At 40.8% G+C, this 25,226-nt stretch overlaps 1 protein-coding gene across 2 annotated transcripts in view; it reads right to left on the bottom strand.

Moving 5' to 3' along the window:
- The window catches only part of shot (dystonin-like protein short stop), a 278,055-nt gene extending 274,291 nt beyond the window's left edge, over positions 1-3,764 (bottom strand). Inside the window, exon 1 of one of the 2 annotated variants that reach the window (XM_089255090.1) lies at positions 3,290-3,764. In XM_089255090.1, coding sequence (XP_089111216.1) covers positions 3,290-3,437 — 148 coding nt within the window. In that variant the 5' untranslated portion in view covers positions 3,438-3,764. The remainder of the gene's footprint in view (positions 1-3,289) is intronic. The other variant, XM_089255094.1, reaches the window with a different exon arrangement.
- Between the last annotated feature and the right edge of the window lie 21,462 nt (positions 3,765-25,226).

The raw sequence follows: 25,226 nt of genomic DNA, 5'->3' as shown, positions 1-25,226 counted from the left end.
GAGGCTTTGGTCATGTTTGATTCGGGGGCCTTGCCAACCTTAGGGGTGGACAGTGCCGTCTTCACGCATGGGCCTCAAGAGAAGAGGGGTTTCACAAAAATGATATCTGGTCGAAATTTTCGAGAGTAAGCATGCAAATTTGCCTCGTTGGGCCTCAGAAAAATCACTTGACCTGAGGACCCATGACGCTCCTGAGACGGCCTTGGGTATGGAAGGTGTCCCTCGTCTGGTAGGGGCACGTATTATAGGGAAATTCGAGCTCGATTTGATACCCAAAACTGAAAGTCTTCGCGATACGAAGCGGAATCACGAGGTCACAAGCGAGAAAGTGCCGGTCGATTCCCGTCAGCCACGTGGATTGTTATTACGACAGTTGCAGCCAGCAGCTGTTTTCCATCACAGAGAGAGAAAGAAATGGACCGACCAACAGCGCAGTTGCGGGTCTTCCCCACAGAACTCTTCTTATTACGTCATTTCATTAATCATCATCTCGTTCGTTTCTCTCCATCTCTCTCGCTTTTAAAAAAAAAAAACCTTAGTTATACCATATTCCAGTAATGATTCCTCCTCGACAACCAAATGGAATCCTTCCTCTTCCTCTCCATGAAATAGCAAGAGGATGGTCATTAACACCACAAGAGAAAAACAAAACGAGTATTTCTTCTATATATTTCAGAGATCATTACAAGCTCCAGTACGAGTAAACGAGCAATTATTTTCTTTAGGCTTGACATCGAACACAAACAACGCAGAATTATTTACGGGTCCAATCGCAATCGATTCCGATCCGTAGACGGGGGGCAATAACAAGCCGATAACCGGAAATGACACAAAGATTGCGGGATATACGTTTCCGAAGAGAACAACAAAAATAATAATAATGTAATGTATGATGTATTGCTTAATTACCGCTTTCTCTCCCATTGCATTTTGAAATCGATATCTATCGTTATGGAAGAAGGTAAAGAAGAACATGCGGTCAAACCTCGTCTAAGGTCACGCTCTTGGGGCCCCCACGATAGCTGGGGTGACATCGTAAAGCAGTGGTTCTCAAACTTTTGTCACTCGCGGTTCCCTTGCCTTGTTCCTGGTTCGTCTTCGGCTTCCCCCAAAACAGTTTAGTGCAGAGGGGTTCTCAAACTGTCAATGTTTGTCAGGGGGGCGTCTCGGAGAGGCGGCCCGACAAAGGTTTTTGGAAGAGAGTCTTTGTGACTGCTCTGGAAAGCGCGGATAAGCGTTGATCAGGGTAAAGGGCGCCGCGGGTGGAAAAAAATTTGAGATTTTCCCCTGTGGTTTTAGTGGATATATATATATATATATATATATATATATATATATATATATTTTTTTTTTTTCTTCTTCTTCTTCTTTTTTGCAGCTTTGAACACACCAATATTTCTAGCTGGATGTGACGCCACTGACAAAGTTTGTTGACGTCCCTATGTGAGCCGCGATGCACACTTCGAGAAACACTGTTGTGAACAGATTTGAACAGATCCTTCCTCTCAACATGGAGTCAATTTTATGGCTAGGGTATGATTTTTGAACTGGTGTGTTTTAAGCCTGAAAGCCTTAAAAAGCATTACTTCATCAAGGAGCCTTATCGCATGGGCACGGGGGAACCTTAATTAAGTGTAAAAGCAGGACCTCGTGATAATGAAATTTGGAACAATAATTTATCGACAGTAAATACGAAAATTCGTAGCCAGGTACTTCCAACTATTAGGGGCTCAAGACAGCAAAAATTGTCCCGGGGAGGGGGCATTATCTTGTGAAGATCGATCTACTTATTCCGGGGATGCACTGAAAAATGTGATTTCACTAACAGTGATAAAGATAGAAATTTTAGTAATTCTGGCCACGAGAGGTGTCATCCTTTTCCGCCATTCTAGTCCAACTTTCATGACCAACCATTTCCATAAATAGCCCCTCCGGAATACCACCCACTTCTTCCCTCTACCGATAAATTCGCCTAAGTATTGAGGTTTATTAAATATTTAGGTGTATTAAGTATTTAGGCGTGTTGGTATTGAGGTGCATTAGGTATTGAAGTAGCCTACTACTACTACTTCACCAAACACCAACTCTGGCCATATCGCTATATTGCAATTTACTGCCATTAGTGAGATGGGTTGGAAGTGAAGGCGCTGTCTATCGGTGGTCGCCTCGAGTTCGTTAGGGAAAATATCTTATCTATATCCTCCCTTGGGTTCGAACCCTGGACCCTGACAACAACCTTCACGATGGTAGACGAGCATCTTACCACCATGCCACTCGGGCACGAAGTAGCCTACTGTCTATGCCAGAGGTTCTCAAATATTTGTCACCCGCAGTAACCCAGAATAGTTTAGGACTGTATTTTAAACTATAAAAGAACCACTTCAAAGCATAGTCACACAAACGAATATCTCCAGCTTACCGTGACGCCCCTTACTAAGGTTGGCGACACACACTTTGAGAAACACTGGTCTATCCAATCTTGATACAATTTAAGAACTCTCATAATTCGTCTCCCCCCCCCCCCCACACGAACAAGGAACGCAATTCGACACTCGGAGGCACGAATTTGTGTTTTGATGAGAGTCCTCTTAGAAAAATACCAATACCTGTACGTGATGAAGCGCCTTACAGTGCACGAGTTCAGTGCCGTCTTAAAGCATGGGCAGAACTGGGAACGTTCCGTGGGGGTGGGGCATGATGATGATGCGAATTCCTATATACGCATATAAACAAGGCTGTCTTCAGAGCATCATGGGCCCCGGGCCAAGCGATTTTTCTGAGGCCCTACCAGGCATTTTTTCGAAAATTTCAACCAGATCTGATTTTTGTGATGCCCCTTCCTCTCTTGAGGTGCCCGGGTGGGCCCATGCATTAAGATGGCACTGCATATAAATTAGATCAGTTCACTCCAACTTTGACGCCTCCGCCTGCATCTTACTGACGGGAGGGGGGGGGGGCATGGTTGTCTTCGGTTTTCGTCTTATTGGCACAACGAATGCATGTAACACAAAAGATTAAGAACCCCTGTTCTAGAGAAGTTTGTAAATTGCTATGCAGGTACTTCAGGAGTACCCAGAACTTGACTAATTATTGTCCTCTACACTTGCTGGGGAAGGAGGGCTCCCTAGAAAAATCACTTTATCCGGGGGGGGGGTCTATTATGTTGTTAAGATGTCCCTGAATGAGTATTACAGCATGGTTAGGATTGAACAACAGAATAATGATCATAACCCCGGAAGCTTCTATGTTATTGCACCACAGATTAGAAATAAAGATGTGTGAGACTTACCAGCTATCCTCAGCACGGCTCGATCGGCCGGGTCCAACTGCAATATGCTCAGCGGTTTATCCTTAATCCAATCGGACAGGCTCTCCTCGAAGTAATTCGAATCGTGCACGACACCGTACCACCTGAAAACACAGAACTCGGACACCATTATTTCGGTCGGTGCGAGAGACAGAGAGAAGCCGGCGGCTGGCTCGTTACGAATTACCCGCAGCAGCACATGGAGAGACGACTAAAAAATTTTGTTATTCGCTTCTCCTCCTTCCCGAGATATTAGGAGGGCGTCTTCGTGGGAAAACAACACAAAACCGGAGACATGGATACCGTGTACAGCGTGATACATATGTTACGTATTGACCGGAGGACACCACCACACTAAAACAAAAAAAAAAAAGAACCAAGACGTGATGCCGGGTTTTTGAACGGGAAAAATCCAATGACTACCACTGCTGTTGATGCTTTCTCACTGACTACTGCTTTGTAAATATTTTTTTTTTATAATGCTTTTAGTGAGAGATCGTGAATATACACCACGGCTCGTCTCGCTCTTTCTCGCTCTCTCTCTCTCTCTCCCTGTAGTCTCTGGCTACGCCGGATATGGTTGCCCTATCCCTAACGATTGCACGAGAAGATTAATATCGTCGCCATTCGTCCGATATTTGGCAGTTTTTGGCGATTTTCCTAATCTATTATTCCGTAGGTTTTTTTTTTTTTTTCAGTATCTCCTATCCCCTTTTCTGACTCGAGCATTCATTTTTTTGGAATTTTCGAGATGTTTTTGCATTTTTGAGTATCTCAAAATGCATTAAAAACTATAAATGTCATCAAATGTTTATTTCTTTTTATGAAGAAATTATTCATTTTGTTGAAATTTTTTTCAACCAAGATTATGATGCTTCATTCATCTTCACATACAATTTTTTTTTGGTCCAGAATTTTATTGCTAAATTTTATGTAATAAATCCATGGGAGGGGGGTGGATCCAGAGGGAGGCGTTGAGGACGATCGCCCCTCGCAAGAGCAAAGAAATGGGGGGGGGGGATTTATCTGTCCCGCAAATACGGGACAATTCGACGAACGGAATGGTGTCTGCCACCTCTACATTTGCAGTTGATGGTGTCTGCCTGGGATTTTTCCGGAGCTTGAGATTATCTGCCTCCGCTTCATTCGTAACTGAAGATGTCTGCATTCACTTAACTCGCAGCTGATAGTGTCTACCTCCGCTTTATTCTAGTATGAAGATGTCCGCCTCCGATTCATTCTAGTCTGAAGATGTCCGCCTCCGCTTCATTCTAGTCTGAAGATGTCCGCCTCCGCTTCATTCTAGTGCAATGTCTGCCTCCGCTTCATTCTAGTCTGAAGGCGTCCGCCTCCGCTTCATTCTAGTCTGAAGGCGTCCGCCTCCGCTTCATTCCAGTCTGAAGATGTCCGCCTTCATTTCATTGTAGCCTGAAGACGTCCGCCTCTGCTTCATTCCAGTCTGAAGATGTCCGCCTCGTTTGTAGCTGAAGATATCACCTCAGCTTTATTTGCCACTGATGGCGTATGTCTCGGCTGCATTCGTAGCTGAAAATATCCGCTTAGGCGTTATTTGCATCGACTCCTGTGCGGATCCGGGGGAGGGGATGGAGGTAATGGCCTCTCCCAAGAACCAAAAATGAGGAGGGGGAAATTTATCTGTCCCGTAAAATACGGGACGATTCAATGAACCTAAACAGTAAATTCAAAGGCACCATATTTCCAACTCAAAACTTACACAATCCTTCAAGTCAAGGCTTAACTCCTTGAGGTCAAAAAAGAAAAAAATTATGCAGCGAGAAAAAACAAACCACACATTTGTGGCACCAGGGTTATAATAGACATTTTTTTTCCTTTCCTTCTATTTAGCAAACTAAGATCGTTGCTAGCCTCAAGTAGTTTTGCGGCCCAATGAGAGGAACTTTTTTGTTGCCTTCCACAACAATGATTCTAAACCAAGGGCCACACGCCCCGGGTAAAACTCAAGGTGAAGAAGAGCCCTGAGCCAAGGCCGGGAATATTCTTGTTATTTTTTGTGTTTTTATACATCATTATTCAGATATGAAAAAATAATGTTTCGTATTATAATATAGTTGGTAAAAGTGTGACTAATTTCAGAAGCTAGGTCACTCTTGCACAACTTCTCACAGAACCAGGGCTTAACATATGAAGATCCAAAGAGGATTTCATACTTATACTTTAGACCCGCGGTTCTCAACCGGTGCTCCGTGTGCACTTCGCAGGGGCTCCACGGCGCCACGGCGACTCGAGGAAAATAAAATAAATCAGTAAATTTGATAGATAAATAGAAAAAAAAGAGGTCTACAGGATTCTGCCATAAAAATTATATAGAAAAGGGCTCCTCTCGAGTCAAACAGAGCTTCGCCATAAAAATTATATACTGAAAAGGGCTCCGCGAGTCAAAAAAAAGGTTGAAAACATAGGCGGAGATAGGCTTGGAAGTCTGGGGGGGGGGTGCACAGTCATTATTGCTGGGGGAAGGGGTCACGATGATTATGTGATTTCATATATACATTAGATCAGTTGACTCCACCTTTGAAGCTGGGGGGGGGGGGAGGGCAATGCCCATCACGCCCCCCCCCATATCTCCGCCCATGGTTGAGAACCGCTGCTTAATTCGTCATCATAATTTCAACTACATTCTAGTTAATCGTTGAATATGTTTTATTAGCATTAGCGACGAACACTTCAAAAGTCCCGGGCAAATGCCCTATTTTGCCGAAGAGGAAATCACACCCAAAGACAGTGATTATGAACGAAATTTTATATGTGACTCAGTCTAAAAATAAATAGACATATATTTCACTTACGATGGAAACAATTTCATATTTTTTTATCACCATTTTTTTTATTGTAAGGAAAGTGCTATAAAACCTTATCTCATTTTGATTGAAAAATGCCGCTGATATAATTCTTTGACAAGTTGAAAGCGAAAAAAAAAGATTTTGTCAATACACAATTTAGAATATCTTCACACAAAACTTTCATACAAAGGTTTTCAACAGCTGACTGATGCGAAAATGAATTTAAGAAAGAGAAAATTCAAGTGTCCTTGCGGGGAATCGAACTCACGTGCTTTCATTTGCTGAGTGAGTGCCCTAGATCAGTGTTTCTCAACCGCCGGGCCGCGGCCCGGTACTGGGCCCTGATATCATTCATACCGGGCCCCGAGTGATTAGCCCTTTCATTTTCCCTCGTTCATTTTCCTTTGATCGTGTGTTTGACCGGGCCTTCGACTCACGAAAATGAATGAAACCGGGCCGTGAGCTTGAAAAGGTTGAGAACCACTGCCCTAGATAATAAGGCAAGGAGTAGGACGTAGGTTCTATTCTCCCGCCCAACAAGGACAGTTGAATTTTCCTTCGTTGAATACGAAGGAACCAAAACCTTCGTATGGATAGCGAAGAGTGACATCATCCTAGGACAAAGCTTTCATTACGGGCTGTTTTAATTCCCGAACATTACCCTGACTGGGAGTTAAAATTTAAAAAAACAAAATTTTAACTTATGAATTCACCATAAAATATTTCTGACCTAGTGTTACCTGGAAAAATAATTTTGAAGGGTTATTTCACTCTTCAGATTATTATTTCACATTTATGTGTGAAACAGAAAAAATAACTCTTCCAAAAAATACCAAAAATTCAAAGGAGTATTTTCGCTCCGTAGCGAAATTTGGAGGATTTAAACTGAATTTTGTGGCGTGAATCACGCAACTAGATGCGTATTGGCGAACATGACCTAGTTGAGGCCGGGTTATAACGGGCACGAAAGAGAGTTCAAGAGAATTATTGGGGGTTAAAACCAGAATAAAATACTGTACATTGCATATGTATTCTACTTTGATTCCAGCTGTTTGACAAAATTCTAGTTTAAAACTCTGTCAATTTATAGATTCTTTTTGAAAAATATATATTTTAATATATGCCCTTAAAAAAAGGAGCATGGAGTCCCTCATCTTGCAGAAGCCACCCTAGACCGAGACTTTTCGTGGATCTATCATAGGCATCGGAACCTAAGGTATGAGGCCATTTGAGCCCCTCCTGTAATAAATTTTGTAAGGGGGCTGAGCCCCCACCCCCCCTCCCAATAATTTCTGGAAAAAAAAAAGAATGAAATGCACCTTCGGTCTTCTGTGTACGCGCTTGAGTCCCGCATACCAGAAACTTTCAATTCCCGCCTCCAATGTTTTCTTCATGTCGGCCTCTCTGCCCTCTATAGTGAATTTATAGTGGGGAGAAAAAAAAAACTAAGATTAAAACCGTTCCTGTTTCCCGGTCTGGACCCTTGTCAGACTCCCACTCGTGGGCCATAAATATGATTCTTAAACATGTGTTCACACAGCAACCACCCAGAATTATAGTAAATCATTTTTTGACGTCTCCTATGAAAACCTAGAGGATTGCACCCACAGTGCAATAACATTTTCTGGAGGGGTAGGGGGACTGATAAATTTGCACTCATAAGGGGAGGGGACTTTTGGGAGGGCTCCCTCTAATGAATTCGAAGCTCTGGAATATTGTGAAATTGAATTTCATTAATTTTTTTTTCTTTATTTAGGAGACCCGTTAAAAATCCTAACTTTTAGGGTCAATCAAAAACCTCAACCTAGAGGGTCACCCGTCTCCAGGATAGGGTAATCCTGGTGTTGACTGTAGAGGACAACAATCAAAAACAATTTTCCGAACAGACTTGGTCTATAGGTCCCATCCTCAGGGACATCTCACCACATGGGCCTACCTGAGAACAGTCCGGGGGGGGGAAGCCTGGGGTACTGATGCTAGATTAGGCACTATAATTTGCGAGAGCAAGTATGTAATTTGATAGGTTGGTAATTTTAGATTGGTAGGAACCCCCAAAATACAGACGTGAATTTATAATTTTGCTATCCTTCTTCCATTCCAAAGTCTATAACTTTCTTATCTCCCATTCATTCTTCAAATTCGGCTACAGCCCCCTTATATAGCCCCGCGCTGTAAATATACCTCTATCTCTACTCTTCTGGTCACTCATATGATTGAACACTTTCTTGGTCGTTTACCGATGTAGTTCCTCCATCTCTATGGTACTCACTGGTCTAGTCCCTCGTTCTCTACGTCACCCTTTGTGTCACTCACATGGTTGCAAATTCTTTATGTCACTCTCTGACCTAGCTCTTCGCTCTCCAGGCAGAGACGAATTTATGGTGGGCTATACAAATTTTGCTGCCCTCTCTTCTCCCATTCTATCAATTTCCTTCATCAATCATTCCTCAAAGTTTGCCCCCCTCCCCTAGGCTAAAACCCGCTATAACCCCCCCTCCCCCTTGTAAATACAAGTCTGCCTTAATTAACTTATCGAGGTTGTGGTGGGGGGAAGGGCCCATAGTGCTGCAGAGATGACTTTAATTGCCACGCAACTGTTGTATACGTGATGCATTTGGTTATTATGCATAATAAACAACCAAACTGCTATAATTGTTATGCCTAATACCCGATAAAAATCCGGTTATTATGCATAGTGTGACAGATTTATCCCATTTACCGTATACAGAGCCGTTTTAAGAGCACCATGAGGTCCCGGTTCAAGTGATTTTTCTGAGGTCCTACCGGGCAAAAATTTACATTCATACTCCTCGAAAATTTCAACTATTTCTCATTTTTGTGAGGCCCCCAGTTCCGTACCCGGGGAAGGGGGGGGGGTCATGTGTTAAAACGACACTGGCTGTATATATTTTCAATACAGTAAAACCCCTCTTTTAGAGACACTAGAGGGACGAAAAAGTTTGTCCGTATAAGAGGACTAGCAGTTGATGAGGGATTTAAAATGCTTACTTTTATTGCGCAAAGGGAAATTATTATTTGAGCGCTAAAGAAAGAGGGGGGGGGGGGGTTTACTGCACTACACTTATGTATCTTCTCATGTAATTCATGTAGTGGCATAGGCGCAGGAACCTCGGGGCTGAGGCCATTTAACCCTCCCCCAATAAATTTTGTAGTGGGGGCCAAGCCCTCCCCTAACCGCAATAATTTCTGGCGGAAAAAAGCAATATGCCTTCCCCCTCTTACGTGCGCGCTTGAATCCTGTATGTATGGCAACACTAACAACTTTCAGCCCCCCCCCCCCAATGTTTTCTTCATGTCACGCCTCTGTGTAGTGGGGTTTTTTTTGGGTGGGGAAAAGGGGACTATCCCTTCTATTCAATCGGGCTGCATTGGGCGCTTCCAATTCAAATGGTCACTGTACACTGCAACATTAGTCACGATTCCGTACATATTCGTCATTATTAATCTATCGATTGGATCGCTCCAGTTTTCGTCGATTGGCGATAAGTAGCCAAGCGCGGGATCTCCTCGTTAGCGTTCGGAGTGGCACCAAAGAGGCATCCATGCGGAGCTAAACAATAGAGGGCGCTGTCTCCGCGTTGTCATGGCAACGGAAGAGACGCTAGAGAGATTTCCTCCCTCTCCCTTTTTCACTTTCTCTCCAGCTACTTCACGGACAGCTTGTGTGGTATGTAGAGTGCTGTGTGTGTGTGTTTATAACTGGTACTAGTAAACCCCCATTGTTCACCGGTCAGTGTCCGAGAAAAAGAAAGAGCTTCCTTTTCACTGCTCTGGCAGAGACGTGTGTGTACTGTATGTTATATATTGCCTTATATTATTATTATGATGGAGATTTCGCTGCTTCTACTGTCCGAGTAGCTATTTCCTGTTGCTTTTCTGTCTCCATTATAGGGATGGCAACTCTGACGTCGTCTACCCACGCCTCATGCACTTAACAATGGCAGGCAGAATGACAGATTGGTATTTTTGGTGAAGGTATTTTTGTCATTATTTCATGTTGGGGGGGAAAAAAAAAATCTCTTTGATTCAAGTTCACGGTTGGCGGGAAGGACGAACTCGTCTGACGGTGACTTGAAAATTGTCAACATTTTCTGAATTCAACAATTGTTTGTTTGTTTTTTCCCAGTAGTAGAGAATCATCCGCGAGAGAAAAATCCATTTCTTGTTGTATCAGTCTCAGAGGCGTATTTACAGTGGGTCTTAGAGCGGGCTCTAAGCCCAGGGCATTCGAAAAGGCGGCAAATTAGTGGAATGAGTAGTCAAAGAAATCAGTAGAATGGGCCAAGGGCTTCAAAAATTGTATCATCAAGTCTGAGATTGGCCTAAAGAGTATTTAGGCATGGGAGTGATCAAACGAGTTACCTAGAAAGTGTGCCAACATGAGAATGACTAAAAGAGTGACCTAATGAGCAAGAAAGCATTCAGTGAGTGACCTCCTCCTTCTCCTAACCAGAAAATGCCCCCGCGCTCCCTAGTCTCAACGAGGAGATAAGGGAAGGTGATCAAGGAGCTGGACTGTAAAGTTTCGCTATTGTTCGTCAGCGGAACCCTTTTTTCAATAAGAGAAAATACTCGATTTCATCACACCAACACGCTGTACCTTCCTTTCTGAGATTTTAATGATTCAGACCACATAATAAAACAAAACTCATGTGTACAAAAAAAAAACCACCACACATTTTGTCACCATTTCATTGACCATCGCCTTTCTCTTATTTTCGCTACTTCCAGTAGCCTCTCTCCTTTCCTATGTCCGCCCCCAACTGTCCCTTTTCTCTCGTCCCCTTTCTCTTTCTTTTCTTTTCTCTCTCATCATCATCTCTTTCACCTCCCGGTCGGGGGGGGGGGAGGGGGGAGGTTTCTCTCCCTCATACCTCACATAGACCATGCTGGAAAAAAAAAAATCTCGGCTGGGTTTGAGAGGGAATCGAACCCAGAACGTTCGTTATCCCATGCTCATGGCCCCCACATCCTGCAGCAGTGCCCTCGGATGGGATTTTTTGCAGGCCCCTCCGTCAGACTTTTAACGGGCTCCTTCTGCAGTTAATTTATAGCGTGAAAAAGTAAAAAAATGATGATAACTGTCCCGGGCCCCAGGGCTAGAGCCCTGTCAGCCCCCCCCCCCCTATGTGGGGGCCATGCCCATGCTCTAACCACCGTACCAATTGCAGTTGCTTGAGGGGCGAGTTCTGAGAGGGCTGAACGAGCATAGTGCAGTTCGGTGAATTTGAGTAATGATGTTAAAGAAAATTAGACAAGAATGGGCTAGACCGGCAAAATTTCTACAGCCAACAGGCGGCAAAACCATAAATCGGACTCTGGTGCCATTAGTATACTATATCTTGCGCCATACTGGTGCAGTGGTAAGATACTCGTCTTTCACCATGAAGGTTGCAGGCAGCATCCACGGGTCCGATTCCGTTAAATAGAGCATCGAAAACAATATTTTTACCCAGGGCTGCAACTAGATGCTTTGTCAGCTGGTGAATGCAGGCATTTCGGTGCCCCCTCGTAGTGTTGAAGGATAGGTTAGAGAGTGAAGTTTGCGCCCCCTCTATCCGGTGCCCGAGGCAACATACGTCGCGTCTCCTAAAGGCATCGCTAACCTTTGTCAGTCAACCTCAATCATTTGAAGAAAAAAAAATGATTACCGCACTCGACTACGTTATGATTTGTTTCTTGTGCTAATAACTTGATGCTAATCCATTGCATCATAGGGTGTTCATATGAGTTTTTGGTGAACATCTGAATACGAAGTCAAGCATCCATCCTCTATGATTTGGGTGAGCACTATGCCCCCTCCCTCTCACAAGAGAGGGCTCGCAGGGCTCTAGCACGGGGCCCGCGACTAATCTCATTGCTTATTTTACACTATAAATTCACTAAAGATCATCCACCAAAGATCTCAGTCTTGGGGAGGAGGGGGGGGGGCTTCAGAATGTGGGGCCATGACGAGTATAGTCCTCCTACCACGAGATGAGATTTGGCTACGGCACGTCATGTCACGTAAAACGATTCTATTTTATCCTAGAAGGACATGCCAATCGTGAAAGCTCTGTCACTGATGAACTTTCCTCGATGTGCAATCGTTTTACCAAAAAAAAAAAATTGAATAAAATCATCCGACGTGACGTGACATGACGCAGCGAAAATTCATCTCGTGTTCGGCGGACTATACCGAGATGATCACGGGGAAGGGAAAAATTCTATTCCTACACGAAATGTGCCCTCTATTTTTTCCCCCTATATGGGGGGGGGGCACATTCTCTTTTATTCCACCTGCACAGATGTGTTGGTTTTCTCCTCACAGAATTTCGATATCTGTGTGGAATGACAAAATAACATGCTACCTTATATAATGTATAGTAGGGGTCTTCAACGTTTTACGCTCGTGGGACACATAAAAAATTTGTCGCGTTCCGCGGCAACTCATTAATGGCGTACGTGGGTGCCCCCATTCCCCCCAAAGACGATCACAAACTAAATATATTTCAAAATATTTAAACATTTTCAAACATTCAATTCAATCAATTTTAAATACGTGAAAAGAACAGCAGAAAATTTTTTCAACAAGCTGGAGAACTCTAATATGGACCATTTTCAAGAACTAGTGGCATACGACCATAGTGAAAGAATGAAACATTTAAGACCTAAAAATGTGCTGATGACTCAGCACAACAAGGAGTTTTAAAAATATAAGAAAGATGGAAGTCTAATGGAGACATAGATAGGAAACAGTGTAAATAGGTAGGTGGAAATATATAAGGCTATGTATCAAATATTTTTATTTTGTAAAGGATCAAATATAACAATTAAAAGAATTTTGTAATAAGGTTAAATGGACCTAACAATATGTAAGTTTGAATATGGCATTCATTGTATTTCGTATAGATAAAAGAATATATTATTTAATCGCATAATCAGTATAACTTTCTTGTGAACATATATTTTAGTATTTTAGAAGATAATTGATGATATTGGAATCGCATGTATGAAACAAGGGATATAGATGAGTGAAAAAGAGAGAAAAGGGAGAAAAAAAAATTTATATTTAATCGAATTTTATAATATTGTATAATAAGTATTAATATTTTTGAAAGCATATATTTTGGCAATTTAGTGAATAATTGCTTGGTTGTATCTCATGTTTGGAAATAATGGAAAACTTAAACTGAAGGCAGAAATAATCAGAAATACTTTGATATTGAATGATATAGATGAGTAAAAAATATTTAAAAAAAAAAGAAGAGAATATTCAATGATACAGGTGACTCAAAATAATAGGATTTTTAAGTAAAGATAAACGATTTTGGCGAGTAGCCTAACATGGATTCTACGGGCAATGACCGAGTGCGCAAGTATTAGTGACATAAAAGTCCAACATAGCTTTTCCTGGGGAACTGCAAAATTGCAGTTAAAAGTGTAAATCAAAGCCCTTTTATTGACCATGCCATTAGTGGTCACAATGATGAAGGAGATGTAGACCATTAGCTAAATTATGGGTCTGGCGCTCTGTTTAACTGTTTCACGGTCACGGTCGGATACGAAAAATTAAAATGCGACGCGTACTACATATTTTTGATTCCATTATGTAGCATTTTCGTTTTAAAAATTCAACTGAATTGGGGTGAGACACTAATTATTTTAGGTATTTTTTATATTGTATGAAACAGAATGAAAATGGGCGATTTTTGTTTATACATGCATATGTTGAATTAATTACGTGTCAAGTAAAAAAAATGTCTCTGGTTACTTACATTACGAATGCGAGTGGATGTAATTTCTAAATTAATGCGAAACTTGACATTGTTTTTGCTTGACTAAAGCTTTAATGTTAGGTAAAATTTGCGTTGTTGCTATTCGTAAAGTATCCTCCGAATGCCGATCACACAGTCAGACGTGTTCTAGGTTTTGATTCTGTATTCTTCATTCGATTAAACAACTCTTCACATATGTAAGTGCTACCAAATATAGAAGACATGAACAATGCATGTTTGCGTATTTCTGGATACTTTTCTTCGGACACATACTTAGAATAAAAATCAATTAATGAAGGAATTTAAAAAAAACTTGCATTTAACTGCAGTCACATTGCAAATCTGCAAGTTCTAATTGTAGCTCTGGTGGAATACTTTTGATATCGACCGACAATGGTGAGGAAAACATTCTCATAGAAATTTCGTTCTCGCGGAAGTCGGAAAATCTGCTTCTGAATTCCATTCTCAGATTTGAAATGCACTGAATCGTCTGGTTTCCAAGTTGTAGATCTATTTACCGACTCCAACAATTTAGGAAAATGCATGCAGTTTTTGTTTTGCAATTGACGTTCCCAAAGGACTAATTTAGTTTCGAACGCTTTCACGTTATCATAAAGATTATGGACAAATAGATCTTTTCCCAGTAAGCGGTAGTTTAGATCATCCATTCAGATGACCAGTGATATCGACAAAAAATGCGAAATCTCTCACCCACTTTTTCTCTTGGAACTCTACAATAAGTTTTCCTTTGGATTTCATGAATTCACCAACTTCCTCCTTCAAGGAAAACAGGTGCTGAAGCATCTTTCCCCGGCTCAACTAGCGTACTTCTGTATAATAAATAACGTCGCCATGCTCAGCTTCCAAATCCTCTAAGAATTTTTGAAACTGTCTATGGTTAAATCCTTTGGATCAAATGAAGTTAATCGTTTTCACTGTAACAGAGACATTGCATGTTCAAAGTTGGAGAAAAACTTTTTGCACAAGTTTTCCTGGTGTATGATGTAGCGGAAAGCCATCATATCTTCGTATTTCCACATTTTTCGGCATCTGACTTTATCTATGTGATTGCCCCTGTCTTCTGACCGGTCATATGTATATATATATATATATATATATATATATATATATATATATATATATAGAGGGAGCACCATCTGCAGTTATGGCAGATAGAATACAGAATACACAGAATGAACCGAGCACATCCAGGCTCTATCGCTATTACAATTTAAGCACAGTGGTCATAAGACCGCGGACGTGCCGGGAAAACCTACTGATGTATCAGCTAAGCGAAGCTACCCCAAGCCAACCCCCCCCCAGAGTGCCCCTCGCCAACTCTCTCGTCACCCTGCCTCCTTCACATTCCCAACCCAACAATTGCCCAGCATCTCCGCCCGGCAACACCAGGACGTTCGCACCCCCAACCCCAGCTAAACAACCTCAGCCAATTCCCACAACAGCCACCCGACCACCCAAAAACCCACATCACTCCCCACGATCGAATTCTCCCTCCCCAGAACAAACCCACCCCTTCCGGAGCTTCATTGTAAGTCAAAACAATAACTAGTTATACACAAAACATATTTGCAGACATCGGGATGCTTCACGACACTGGCCTTTACGGCGTATCCGTTTCATAGTAATGTCAATTTTTTCTCAATAGTTCCTCAGATATTCATTGCATTGCGTGTAGGGCCCTTATGGCCTGGCTACACAGTTATCCGTCTTTTTCACGTACAGGGCCCCTGTGGCCAGTCAGGCCGAGGGCCCTTATGGCAGGTATGTTGCCTAAGTCCAACTCACATTTGGCCAATGTTTCTGCAAGCTTGAATATAAGTCGAAACTTCATGTGGTATCCCTAAGTGCAACGATACTAGCTAACTCCTCAACGATTTTGAAGTTTTTGTCAATACCACGAATGAAAATGGCTGCTTGTGCGGTATCTATTACATCCATCGATTCATCCATAGCTACTGAGTGAAACAAAAGTTCCTCACATTTGGATTTGAAGGTCTTGAATACTTGCTTTTGAAGCAAGGCATCATTCGGCCTAGAAAAAGTTCGTTGGCTAGCTCTATCCTCCTAGTTGAAAAAAAAAAAAAAGATGGTTGGCGCATATGTGGTGATTTTCGTCGGTTGAATGCTGTAACTATTCCCGACCGCTATCCTATTCCCAATATTCAAGACTTTCCTTTCGGTTTTTTCCGGAATAATAATATTTTCTAAACTTGATCTTGTATCAAACATACATCTGCTGGCAGATCCTCCACGCGTCTTGTTATTGTCACACCAGACCAAAGCGGTTGCATCAGACAAACTAATGTTCGAAGTAGCTTGAGCCTGTGATGGGCAAAGCACATCAACTGCAGACTGAAGACATTCTTTAACGAATTCTCCATCAACGAAGGACTTCCCACGTTTCGCAATTTTTTCTGCTATTACCTATATAACTAACACGAACACAATTTTCAGACTGTTCATTTCTTCCGAAGAATAATGACTACTGACAGTTTTTTGCCGAAATCTTCGTTTCACCCCCTATTTTTGAATGATATTGCGTCAATCGATCAAAATGTTTTGGCGGGCCACCGAAATAGCGAGCCTCCCGGCGGGCCACGGGTTCAAGACCCCTATTGTAGAGCATAGCTTCCCAACCTTTTTTTTGTCCCATCGCCCCCCACCTTCAGAATTTTTTTCCTCCCATCGCAATCTAACCCATTAGATCCTATGTTATACCCGTAGCTTCTACCGGCCCCCCCCCGGAACATTCCATCGCCCCCAAGGGGCGTTAACGCCTACGTTGGGAGTCACTGATATAGAGAATTTTTTACTTTGCGCAATAAAAAACTCTGTGCACACAGAAGCATTCTCAGACTCTCCACGTCTATAATTTTGAAACTTGTAAAAAATTTTTGAAAACGGTTAAAAATAAAATTTTGTCAGCAAAATATATGCTTTCTACAAAATACTGAAAATAAGTATATAGTACACAGTATCATATCACACACGAGAAACATCATTGAAGTGAAACTCTTACTGCCACCTATCGAGTAAAAACACAAATTTTATGATTCTTCGATTAAAATTAGTGAATGGTTTTTGATTAATGTGCTGCAGAAGTAAACTAATATGGTATGATAAAAAAAAATACTGTTTAAAGTCATAACAATATTAGTAAAATTATCATGTCGCTTCGGAATCGTTTAATAACTATCGATGGAACCGGCTAAAAATAATGCCGTTCCCGTACCTTTTACACGAAGACGAATGCATAGAAGATTCAATTTAAGGAGTTTATTTATATTATTTTACAATTTATAAATAGTGACTGTTAAAATTTTAAAGTAAACTCAATAATTTAATAAATATTATACCTTACAAATATATTTTTTGATATATTTTATATTGTTTTTTATAATAATCATATTTTGAAATTTTTACTAATTTAAAATTACTAAATTTTTTAGTATTTTCTATATTTCATAGATAGATGGCAGCGCAGATTATTTACGTGCTCAATATGCGGTGACGCATGCACACGCATCTTCGGCTACGTTCCTTACGTAGGTATACAACAGGTGGCTACACTCACCAACAATGAAGAACAATTGTTTTCCAGCAAAAACAGAGCATTTTACTAAATTTACCCAAGCGTCGTTGGCAAATTTGATAAATTTCTCTAAATTAATCACTTTCACCGGTGATTATGCAAAGTACCCAAGTCGTTTGTGAATTTAATAAGTTCTACAAAGTTATCCCCTTTTACCGGAGATTATGCATAATATCCAAGCGTCACGTCCTTGTAAACATGATAAATCGTACTATACAGTAGACTCTCGATAATCCGGCCGTCCAGTTATCCGGGGTTTTACACGGGTTTTCTTTTAGCATAGAAGAGGAAAAGATATCTATACGCAGAAGTTTACATTATTTAAATGGGTTTTTTTTTTAACTTTCAGTAATCCGGTGGTTTCGGTAATCTGGCATACCCTGGTCTGATATGTGCCGCATTACCAAGAGTCTACTGTATATACACGATAATTCATACACTTATTGTATCATTACAGCGGGGTACGATCGTAAAATTTGTTATCATTATATCGGGGTTCAACTACATTCACAACACATACTAGACTCATTTGGAATTTTTTATACTGATCAAATTCATCAATTACACGAAGGCATTATACATAATCCCACATACAAGTGATAAATTTCAAGTATTTATCAAATTTACCAACGACACTTGCTTATTATGCATAATCGCTTGTGGAACTGTTAATTATTTCAGTGTTTATCAAATTTACCAACGACGCATGGGTATTACGCATATTCACCGGTAAAAGTGGTAAATTTGTCAAACTTACCAGCGATTATTAAGTATGCATTATAACCTGTTATTATGTATAATAACCAATTTATCACATTCACCGTAACATATACTTCTTAATCAGTGCTTTTCAACAGGAAGTATTCATACATTTCCAGATCACTTGAGTGGCCCGTGGCATATTCTCACTTCGACTGAGTAGTCCGCGGCATATTTCCAGATTACTACAGTGAGCCGCGGCACATTTCCAGATCAATTGAACGGCTCGCGGCACATTCTTACTTCAATTAAGCTGTCTGCGGCAAATTTCCAGATCGTTTCAGTTCGTTGGCGCCCAAGTGACGCAGTGGCAAGATGCTCGTCTTCCACTATGAAGGTTACCATCACGGTCCATGGGTTCGAATCCGCATACGTCAGAAGCAAGTTCTTTGCCTACCGAGCCCGGGGCAACCACCGATGGATGGATGGAGCCTTCATTTCCCACCCAACAACACTGTTTGGAAATTGCCGTATGGCGATTTATGACCGAAGTTGGTGTGCGGTAATACTGATCATTTCAGTGGCACGCGGCACGTTTTCACATTCTTACTTCCATACTGTGGCATACTTCCAGTATTGCGCTGTCCCGTGGGCACATTTTCAGATTCCTTCAGTAGCTCGCTCCACATTCCCAGATCACGCGAGTGTGTCGTGGCACATTCCTGATCACTTGAGTTGCACGCGGCTCACCCTCTCTTCAATTAAGTGGTCCGTGACACTTTTTTATAGCAATGAAGTGGCCGCATTTTGTAAAGAGTTGAGCACCCCTTTTGTGAAGCAGTGATTCTGAAGCAATGCCGCGCATCTAGGGGTGTGGAAGAGCATTTTTAGAGGTGCGATATGTGAAAGAAATTAGAGCATTTTGACTGATTATCCAAGAAAATTAAAATGATGGAAAAATGAAAATTGAAAAAAAAAAAAAAGTGAATCATACTGATATATCTGAGCACCTCATCTTTTAGCTTTCACTGCAAGCGAAAGCCAAAAGATTTTCAATTTCAATTTTCTTGGATAATCAGTCAAAATGCTCTAATTTCTTTCACATATCGCATGTCGCAAATTTTTTTCCGATTAGTGATTGCACTTTTTTGCCATTTCGATTCAGAAAAATCACCATTAACACCTAAAATATTTCTCGGTTTGTTTATGTTTGTACCTCTTGTTATTAGAATGATGCGGTCAGATTTGATACTTTCGGGAGCATGTCTTTGGGGAAAACGTCAGAAAAAAATTTAATCAAGTGTTGAACAGACATTTATGTACTGTTGTTCTTGCGGCAATACATAGGCGAAGAACTATTTTCGTTGAATCCTTTTTTTCAAACTTCGAAAAATAGTAACTTTCTTTCTTTATTAAGAGATGGCATTTTTTCGGCCCGAAATATATACTGAGGAAATTGAATTTTCTGGATGTTATGCAGAAACTAATATTTCGAAAGAAAAGTGATTCCATTGCCGGAGGAGACAAATCACTTTTCTTTCCAAATATTACAGTAGTTTCGGCATAACATCCAGAAAATTCAATTTCTCAGTTTCTTTTTTTTAGTTAAGTTTTTGAACCATTAAGTATTAACCATAGCCGAAAACGGCATTAAACAATAAGTAAATGAGTTTGTAGAAATTAATTAATTAATTATTAATGTGTAACTAATTACAGAGAAAACTAAATTTCCTATCAGATAGGAAACACATTATCCCAAGGGTGGTGGAAAAAAGTTTAAGGGAAAGTTGCCATATATCAAAAAATATATATATCGCCAAATATATGAAAATTTTAGAGCAATAATTATAAGCGGAACTATAAACATTATCCAGTGAAAATAATTTTGACGAGTGCTGCTCTGCCCCAGAAATTTTTTTTTGCTTATAGTAAAGGTCAAAATCTGGAAATAAGTATAACGGTAATTGAAAATTCGATGCTGATGATGCCACACTTCTCTATTACTACGAAGGTTTCAACAGCTGGCTGATGAGAAGATACATCCAGGAAAGAAAATTCAATTGGCCTTGTAGGGAATTGAACCTACGTCCTCTCACTTGCTGCGAGTGCTGTAGAGTGTAGACTACAAAGCCAACGAGCACTCGTTCCTTGGAGCTTGTGTCAAGACGGAAGATGCGGCCCAGCACCTGGGCTGATCACTGTGAATGGCTCACCCTAGCAACCAAGCCGAGAAGAGTAGACGTGGTCCAGGACCTGGCCTGACTATGGTAGAAGGCTCACTAGAGCCAACAAGCCGAAAGGGGGAGATGTGGCCCAGCACCAGGTCTGGCGCAGTGACGCGAAGTTCTCACCCGAATCACCAAGCCTAGAAGAGTAGACGTAGTCTAGAACCTGTAAAAAGTTTCACCACAGAGAGCAACAGACTTACAAACAGTACAAATGTAATTCAATCATAACACATCACTCACTTCACTTCTGAAATATAGATGGCGGCACTGAAAAATGAAACATAACACTACATACGCGCTCAGACTTGTTTGGCACATACACACAGTTACACTTCCGGCACAACATAACCTAACATAATTTATTTGTCCCCAGTCAATTACGATAATACTATACAAATTAGAGTTTGCAATTAAATTACATATTTTACAATATTTGAAAGAAAATGCAAAGAGAAAGGAAAAAAAAAATGTTTGAATGGACACGGTAGAAAACAGTTAATTCATAATGTGATGAAAAAAGCTGGGACAGGGACAGGGCTGGACAAGTAGCTAAAAGCTAGTAAAATAATCTCGATCCTATGACGTCTCTGTATTTGTTACACACATAAATCTTATATATTTTGACCTATAAGAAAGATAAAAAGAACGAAGTATATCGACCCAATAGGTGACCACTCTTTAATATATTTATTAATTAAATTAAAGAGTGAATAAATGCAACCAAAAGCTGATATAAGAGAATTTCATGCGAAAAGAATCATTTTTTAAGAAGGACCAAGTGTGAATCACTTCACAAGCCTCGTTGATGTGGGGGAATATAAAAAGGCATCGATAAAGTAGGGGCACTGATAAGGACACGAATGGATGACCCCATGCCGATTAGAAAATCTGGTAATGTCCCTTCAACAGGTTGGTTATGGAGAACGGGTATTGGGGGGGATAAACCAGAATGTATATATAAAGGGAGAAACATTTACATTACAAAGATAGGATTCAAAGGAAATAGGTTTTTTGCGAGAGGAGAGGGGGGGGGTTGAAGGAAAAGAAAACCTCTTATCAGTGATAACAACAAGTCACTAGGTAGTAAATCGCCCGTAGATGATGATAGACCTGAGTTGTGCTCGGTTTAAAAGGAAGAAATGAAGTCCAGAACCTGGCATGGCTTGGCCACGGTAGAGGGCTCACTAGAGCCACCAAGCCAAGATGAAAGATATGGCTCAGCATCTGGGCTGGCCACAGTGACACGAAGGGCTCACCTAGAGCCATAGACATAAATTTTGTATACGGGAACATTTTTCTAACTGTAATTTTTTAAATCTGTGTATCTACTTTTTTAAAATGTGTTTTATGTTCGTGTCTTATATATGCATAATGGAGCACTCGACAGGCCAGCCTCTCATCCGGGGCAATGGCTGAAATTGACAATGGTCAATAGAGCCTGGCCGGGGCACAGTATGAAATGAAATGGAGCTCGTGCGGCTGAACGGGGCCGTAGGCCAGCAAGACGTAACTCAGGCCAAAGCTCACAATTTCTGACACTGCCACCAGATGGCGATTTATCCGATGATGATATCACGTGAGAGGACGCGGGCTCGATTTCCCGCGAGGCTATAATAAGTTGGATTTTCTTTCCTGGATTAATCCTCGCATCAGCCAGCTGTCGAAACCGTCGCAATTGGAAATTTTGTGCAAAAAATTGTATTTTAGTCAAAGAAAGACACCTTTTTTTCTTTATAATCTTTTATCATTTGGGATGCCATAAATAGCTATTTGTGTAACCGTCGTCCAAGCATGTTTGATGACTGCAATAAGGTCATGGTTTTTTTTTCGCGTACCGCGTACCATTTCTACAGCCATCAACAGTCCAATGCAACACAAGTGCTCTACAGGATTAAGAAAAGGACTTCTCAATGACCACTCGAGAGAGGTTCCATCTGAATTGGCTTAAAACTAGACTTTGAAACATGTGCAGGAGCATTATCACCCCCAACTTAAAAAACCCGATTTTGTCAAATTTTCTCAACTGCATCCACTTTTACATAAACATTACTCTCCTGTCTTTCTCTTCACATGGGACTCTAAGGTACCCCGGCCGTTAGGGTGACTTATGGCCCGAAATAGGGCCGAATGAATGAACGCCAGGGGCTCTGCCACTGGACTTATCCCGTTGCCGAGATCTCTTCCAGCCCAGCTTCGTGGCAGAGTCTGGAACAAAGTGAGTGCACCTAACAGTCTGAGTGTGTAGCTAGTGTTTTGCTTGATATTTCAGTGCTGCCATCTGTACTTCAAATTGTGAGTGAAGTGTAATGATTGAATATTTGTTACGTTGTAGGCCTGTTGCTCTCTGTGGCGAGACTTTTTAACAGGGAGATCGGCTCGCATTCACTCCTTGAAGTTGGAAACCACAGAAAACCACCTTCAGTCGACCACCACTGTGGGGTTCGAACCCGGATCCTCGCGATGCGAGTCCGTCACTATAACCACTCGACAACCACAGCGGCCCCGAAATAGGGCCAGGCATTACCGTTAAACTTCTGATTCTGGTTCTAGCAGGTTCCCGTTGGAACAAAAAGTGTCTAAAAGTTATGAGGTGCCGCAGAAAATGGAAATTCTACCGAAACTGTTTTGATTTGCCAATGCTTCCAAAATATGGCCCTGTCATATGGGTTAGTAAAACTTAAAACCATCGAGTCCATCTAAATTGCTTCTCGTCAAAGAAAGCATCCTCATCCCACTTGGCAACGAAAGATACATGCTATTTGGCTCAGGCGCGTAGCCAGAAATTTCGTTCGGGGGGGGGGGGACCAAAGTGACAGAACAATGGATTTGGCCATCTTTTTCCCTTTTTTCGGTCATTTTCTCACATTTCGGGGGGGGACCAGACCCCCAACTCCCCCCCCCCCCCTGGCTACGCCCTTGATTTGGCTGATTCACATCGTATTGTCTGTGCTGTTTTATACGGCATGGTTGTACTTCCGTTTTGTATAGTAGACATTTGAATTTTTTTAAAATTACATTAGGGGACATTCAAGTATTACGTAAGAAGATTTTTAGCCATTTTTGACCCCCTCCGTCCCCATGTCAGCAAAAGTTAGCAAATCCGAAACACCCCCCCCCCCCCCGATGTTGACGTAATACTTGAATGACCCCTTAGCTACAGTTCGGCGTGTGAAGGCAAATTTCATTTCTTCTGATCATAAAAACTGAGTAATTTTTCTTTTTATATTTTGACGAATAATAATAGAAAGAAACCTACTTGTGTAAGTTTTCAGTCCATAATTTTCCGGCCCATTCATGAAACATTTACTAACAGTCTTCGATCTTTAAATTCTTCCCGCCATTTCATGACCAGGCATCGATGCTTCTTTGAGAGCAAGTATTTCGCCTTTTCAATGTCTAATAAATATGTAGTCTTTGGCCATCTACACACTTTCTACAACAAAAATTTCATTCCACATCGCATAACTGATCGAAACAGTGTCGGCTGTTACGCCAACATTAAAAAAAAAAAAGCAAATTTCTTTCCCCGACGTGACTGGAAATTTTTTTAATTCTACTTGTATTTGTGCGGCTTTTTACGGGATGTTCAAATCATGAAAAAAATGACGAAATGTTCTTATTACACATAAAAATAGCGAAAATGTTCGTGAAATATTTCCCAAAACAGCCCTCATTAAAATTTGTTTTTTCCGTTGTAATTTTTCAACAGCGATTTTTTATAATTTAAAAAAAATCATGGTTGTCTGCGGGAAATAATATCTCCATTTATACGTAGTTTCCTCTGTGTGTTTGTTTCTCTACATTCTCTACATAAACTAATATTTAAAATGTCCCTCGCGAACCGAATTTCATTCATTTCATTCCATACTTAATTATTATGACCTATTTGAGATAAGTAAGCGTCCATTTTTAAATCCATCAATATTTACTGCTAAGAATATGAATTAATTGTCCAAAAAAGAATTGTTGATTTGAACATTTGGTCGATTATTTTAGTTTTTTTTCCTCCTATAGCGTCACATCCTAAATTCATGCTTATAAATTAATTAATTGTGTGTGTGTGTTTTTGGAAGCATGATAAGAAATATGAATGGATTTCATCAAAATAGGACCCGCAGGGGACAAATATAACCCATTTCTGTTTTGCAGTTGTCTTTCAATATAAATTATTCATTAAACATGAAAAAACTTCAAAATACTTTGATCAGATTCATCAAAACTCATTTATTGTCTTTGTTTTAGGCTATTTAAAAGCACATTAGCTGGAGAAACATCAAAGAAATATAATCTTCATTTTGAACGTCCCTTGTCCCCTTAAAATTTTCATACATTTACGTTCACGAGTTTTCGAGATATGGCGATTTTTCGGTTGTCTTTAAACTTACCATCTTAGGGGTTACGGGCAAAGTCATGTTGCATTGGAGGTGCGATATGGAAAAAACGTTAAGAACCGCTACTTTATAAAGCATGTGGGAGAGGAAATCAAAAATCATAATGTAATATATGTAATAAAAAACAATTTTTATTGTAAAAAATTGTTATAAATGAAAGCATTCAATATATTTCAGTATAAGTGGTATTTAAAATTATCTCGATTGAGATAAAACCTCTTCAATGTCTCTTCCCTGAAACTTGACTCTCGTTGCGTCTATCTCATTTCCCACAACTGAATATACCCATTCGACTTTTACGATCAAGCTCGCGCAAGGTCTTTACTGGATGGATCCCCATCATTGAAAAATATTATTAGATTGATATTAAAGATGTCACTGAACGTAA

The sequence above is a fragment of the Pholcus phalangioides genome, unplaced genomic scaffold (assembly GCF_987345545.1).
Source record: "Pholcus phalangioides strain wild (caught in Gottingen) unplaced genomic scaffold, Ppha-v1.0 ptg000042l_1, whole genome shotgun sequence".
In the NCBI taxonomy this organism is placed as follows: domain Eukaryota; kingdom Metazoa; phylum Arthropoda; class Arachnida; order Araneae; family Pholcidae; genus Pholcus; species Pholcus phalangioides.
The sequence above is the reverse complement of the archived record's forward strand: the minus strand, read 5'-3'. Positions and strand labels throughout refer to the sequence as shown.